Source organism: Pteropus vampyrus, unplaced genomic scaffold (assembly GCF_000151845.1).
Source record: "Pteropus vampyrus isolate Shadow unplaced genomic scaffold, Pvam_2.0 Scaffold271, whole genome shotgun sequence".
In the NCBI taxonomy this organism is placed as follows: domain Eukaryota; kingdom Metazoa; phylum Chordata; class Mammalia; order Chiroptera; family Pteropodidae; genus Pteropus; species Pteropus vampyrus.
Genome location: NW_011889052.1, coordinates 762515 through 766570, shown reverse-complemented (window position 1 = coordinate 766570; position 4056 = coordinate 762515). Strand labels below are relative to the sequence as shown.

General features: G+C 33.6%; 1 protein-coding gene across 1 annotated transcript in view; it reads left to right on the top strand.

Moving 5' to 3' along the window:
• SMARCC1 (SWI/SNF related, matrix associated, actin dependent regulator of chromatin subfamily c member 1) overlaps window positions 1-4056 on the top strand; it is a 130202-nt gene that overhangs the window by 20847 nt on the left and 105299 nt on the right. Inside the window, exon 3 of the mRNA XM_011375447.1 lies at window positions 1038-1123. Within this exon, the coding sequence (XP_011373749.1) occupies window positions 1050-1123 (74 nt within the window). The 5' untranslated portion in view covers window positions 1038-1049. The remainder of the gene's footprint in view (window positions 1-1037; window positions 1124-4056) is intronic.

Here is a 4056-nt window from a genome sequence, read left to right as displayed (position 1 = left end):
TCAGCTTAATTTGCAAGTGCTCATCTTAGTGATGCTTCTCAATTTTTTTTATTTAAAAAAATTTTATTAAATAAAAATTTTGTGAGAAAATATACATAACAAATTTACCATTTTTATCATTTCTAAGTGTACAGTTCAGTGGTATTAAGTACATTCGCATTGTTGAACAAAAATCACCACTGTCCGTCTCCAGAACCTTTTCTTTTTCCTGGACTGAAACTCCGTCCCCATTAAATAGTAGCTCCCCATTCCTCCCTCTTTCCAGCTCCTAGCAACCATGATCTGTTTTCTGTCTCTTTTCTTAATATTTGATATCATGTAGTTCTTTTCGTTATAGTAATTTGTCCTAATAATTTTAAAAAGTGCATAATTCTAACACTTCATCTCATTAGCCTATTTGATGATCAATTCATATTAAGTTTTTACTTCTCTAATGTGGAAATCATTCAGCATTTGATTTATTTGAGCTATACTTTTATAAAGTGCACGTCTTAAATTGTACAAATTTTAGCTGTAAGTTTACATATAGTTAAATATAGTAATAGCCATGTTCCATGGTATTGACAAGAGTTCAGTTACAAATTATTGATAAAGTCAGGAAACTAAATTGGAAAATAAATTTAATGTATAATAATATATCTTATTCTACAGGAAAATTATATTGTTGGAAATTGTCTGTTACTGGAATTTTAACATTTTAAAAATAAAAATTTAAATTTACCAGTAGAGTTTGTAGTTATCAATATTTGCTGGCTTTGCCCTGAATTTGCCAAAAGTGTCTACTTGTAAAACATTTTGATTTATCTTTTGTAAATCTAGTTTTTCACATATTGTTTATTTGTAGACTGATATGTTAATTGAATTTAAAAAGAAATATATTTCGAATCCATTTTTGGAAAAAATTTTTTATACCTCAGTGTTCCAGAAAGTATTTAAGGAGTTGTTTATATCTTTGAGCTTATAAAACTTAGAATTCAGACATAAGTAATTTTGTCAGAACTTTTATTTTTCTCATGTGTAACTTGTATCATTTTTAGGCAAAATGTTTCATGGATTTCAAAGCTGGAGGCACCTTGTGTCACATTCTTGGAGCTGCTTACAAGTATAGAAATGAACAGGGCTGGTAAGTTTTCGTATTTATTTATATGTTTTGACGTGATTTTAAATTATTTAATGTTAAATCCTGTTCCCTCTTTGTATGGTGTTAGATAATTCTATAAGCACGTTATAATTAATATGCAAAGTAGGTTCTCTTTTATCTAGAACCTTAATTTACTTTGCGCCTACGTCCAAGAAAAATATCAAGCAACTATTGCATTTATTAGGCGAGTTATTTCTCATATATGGCTGTATATAGATAATAGATGGGTGTGCATTATTAGAAAATTAGAAAGTAAGCCCACTGTGAAATACATGTGTGTATTATAAACTTGTAATGTGCCGAAAGATAGCAGTTTTGAGTGTTCTAGTGAGTCAGGCCTTCCAAAGAGCAGACATCTGGTTGGCTCTCCTCAGGACACAGATAAAGGGAGACTAGCTCAGAGGAGTCCGGATGGTCGCTAGGGCAGTGGGCAGTGTGGGAGCCAGGGCGAGAGTCTTTGCTCGGGTTCCTATAGTTTCCCTCTCTCCCCTCCCCCTTCTTCTTTGGTCTCTTTCCCCCTTTTTCTTCTTCTCTCTCTGCTCTCTTTTTTCTTTCTTGAAGTCTGGAGCTTTCATCTCAGTGGGAGGAGTTGAGCTGCTAGGACTAGTGATTGTTTAATGATGACGGTTCTGAGTTCAAGGGTGGCGGAGTAGTCTCTTCACCAGGAAGAGGTTGGGGGGTGCTGGAGTGTATTGACTTGAGGGTGTTCGGTCGTTTTAGTTGTATTTCTGCAGTTTATAATCTTAGTATTCTTTACAGAAAATACTCAATATGTTGTGTATTTTAATATAAAAATTAAGCTAATTCAGTACTTTATGGCTGGCAAATGCAAATGAGTATGCTTATCAGTAATCAGGACAAGTTTATAAGCAAACGAAGGACCTTTAGACAGACAGTAGGTATCACCTTAGATAGAAACTGCTGCAAGATATTGCCCAGCTGGTCTCCAGAGGAAAACAAGGCAGAAGACTCATAAGTAATTAATTAACCTGCAGTGGAGAGCTCGTATTTACAGTCTGAATGGCCAAAGGTTTTAAAAGTCAGAAAACGTTTCATTTGTTCTCCCTTCCTCTCTAGGGCTGAGGTAGCTTAGGGCTCGAATATCTCTTAAATTTTTTTTGTTCCTTTTCTTGAGCTTTCCTGTGAGGCCTGCCCAGTGCTGGCTTCACTCTGAAACTCAGATGGGGTCATAAGGATTTAAGATATTCTAGTTGAAATAACAAGATCATAATACAAATAATACATACAGTTGCCAAGTCATCTTCTAACAAAATTGTACTAATTTATTGCCCTACGGACAGTGTAATGAGAGAGTACCTTTCTCTTCTCACTGACCAACAGCGTAGTTATTTGTATTTTGTGTTACCTTACCTGTTCATCTTTGCTAATTTGGGATAGATTCAAAAAGATTTTAGAATTTTGGTTTCAATTCACATTTCTTGTATGGGCAGGTTTGAACATCTTGCTATATTATAAATTGCAAAGCTTATTTCAGTACTCTTGGTAGTTGTAAGATAAGTCAGATAAAATCTTTCAATAAAGGTTGTACCTGAAGTCTTCATTTAAATGTTTAAAAATATTTATATATTTTAAGTACTTATTTTGTTTACATAACATGCTGATTCAGGAAAGCTTGTCTGTCATGTTATTAAGTCGTTTGGCAGACCATTCTAGTTTATTACAGAAAATATAAACGACGTATAGAAGCGGAGAACAGTGTAATGAACTACCATTTACCATCATGCATTTTTAACTTTATATAATTATATCTGTAAATATTTCACTTTCTAAAATAGGATTTTAAAAATGTAATAGTACCATTACCACTAAAAAAAATGGTCAATAACTTTTCAATATTGTTAAATATCCACTTAGCATTCAAGTTTCCCTGATTATCTCATGAATGGTTTTTGTTTTGTTTCAGTCAGTATTCAAACGAGTCATACATTGCATTTGGTTGATGACTCTTAAGTTTCTCTAAAGAAATATATAGTCCTCATTCTCTCTTCCTCCTTTTTTCCTCACAAGTTATTTTTTACAAACACATATTGGCTTGTAGAATTGTCTATGTTTTGGATTTTGCTGATATGTCCCCAGTATATTATTTAACATAGTCTTCTAAATTTCTCGTAAAGCGGTTGTTAAGTCTAGAGGCTTAGTCTGATTCAGGTTCAAGGTTTGTTGTTTTTACTTGCGTGCAGCAGTACAGCATGTCCTCGAATAACATTTTGTTCAACGTAGTTTCTTTATAAGGATGAGATGCTGTAACAACTTAACTCTTATCTGTATCAATTAGCTTAAGGTAAAATTGGTTTTGTTATTATGTGGTTTCACCTGAAGTCACAGAACCTATCTTATTTTACTTCATAGACAGTGTCGTGTTCCTCCGTCTGGAGGCAGATGACATGTAGTTGTTCCCCTATAATGGGCAGTGGTAGATGCTCAGTGCCCGGAATCATCCTAGCGTTATACTTTGAGAAATGGCAACATTCTATTGTTGAAAAATTAGAACATAAACATTCTAACATATAAATTCTTATTGTCATTTAGGTTATTCCTTGTTAAAGACTTGTTCTGGCATTTTTTTCTTTATTTATTATCTGGTGTATTTTTCTGAAGAGAAACTTGACTCACTGACAAGTGATTATTAACAGATTCACTTAGCTTTTAATATTCGGTTGCAGATCAGTCCAGCTCTCTTTTAATTTAATGACTGCTTTCAGACTGTTCCTCAGATTTGTAATAGAGATAATTCCCTTCAGCTCCATTATCTGAATCATTTATTAAGGAAGCGATTTCTCTATGAATAGTGAGTAAACTCTTGCATAAGCAGTTCTCTAAATGGTGCATTTCTGGATATAATTCTGTTATCGGAAGCCTGTGAAGGAGGGCTATCCCATCTTTAGCGAGGGGAG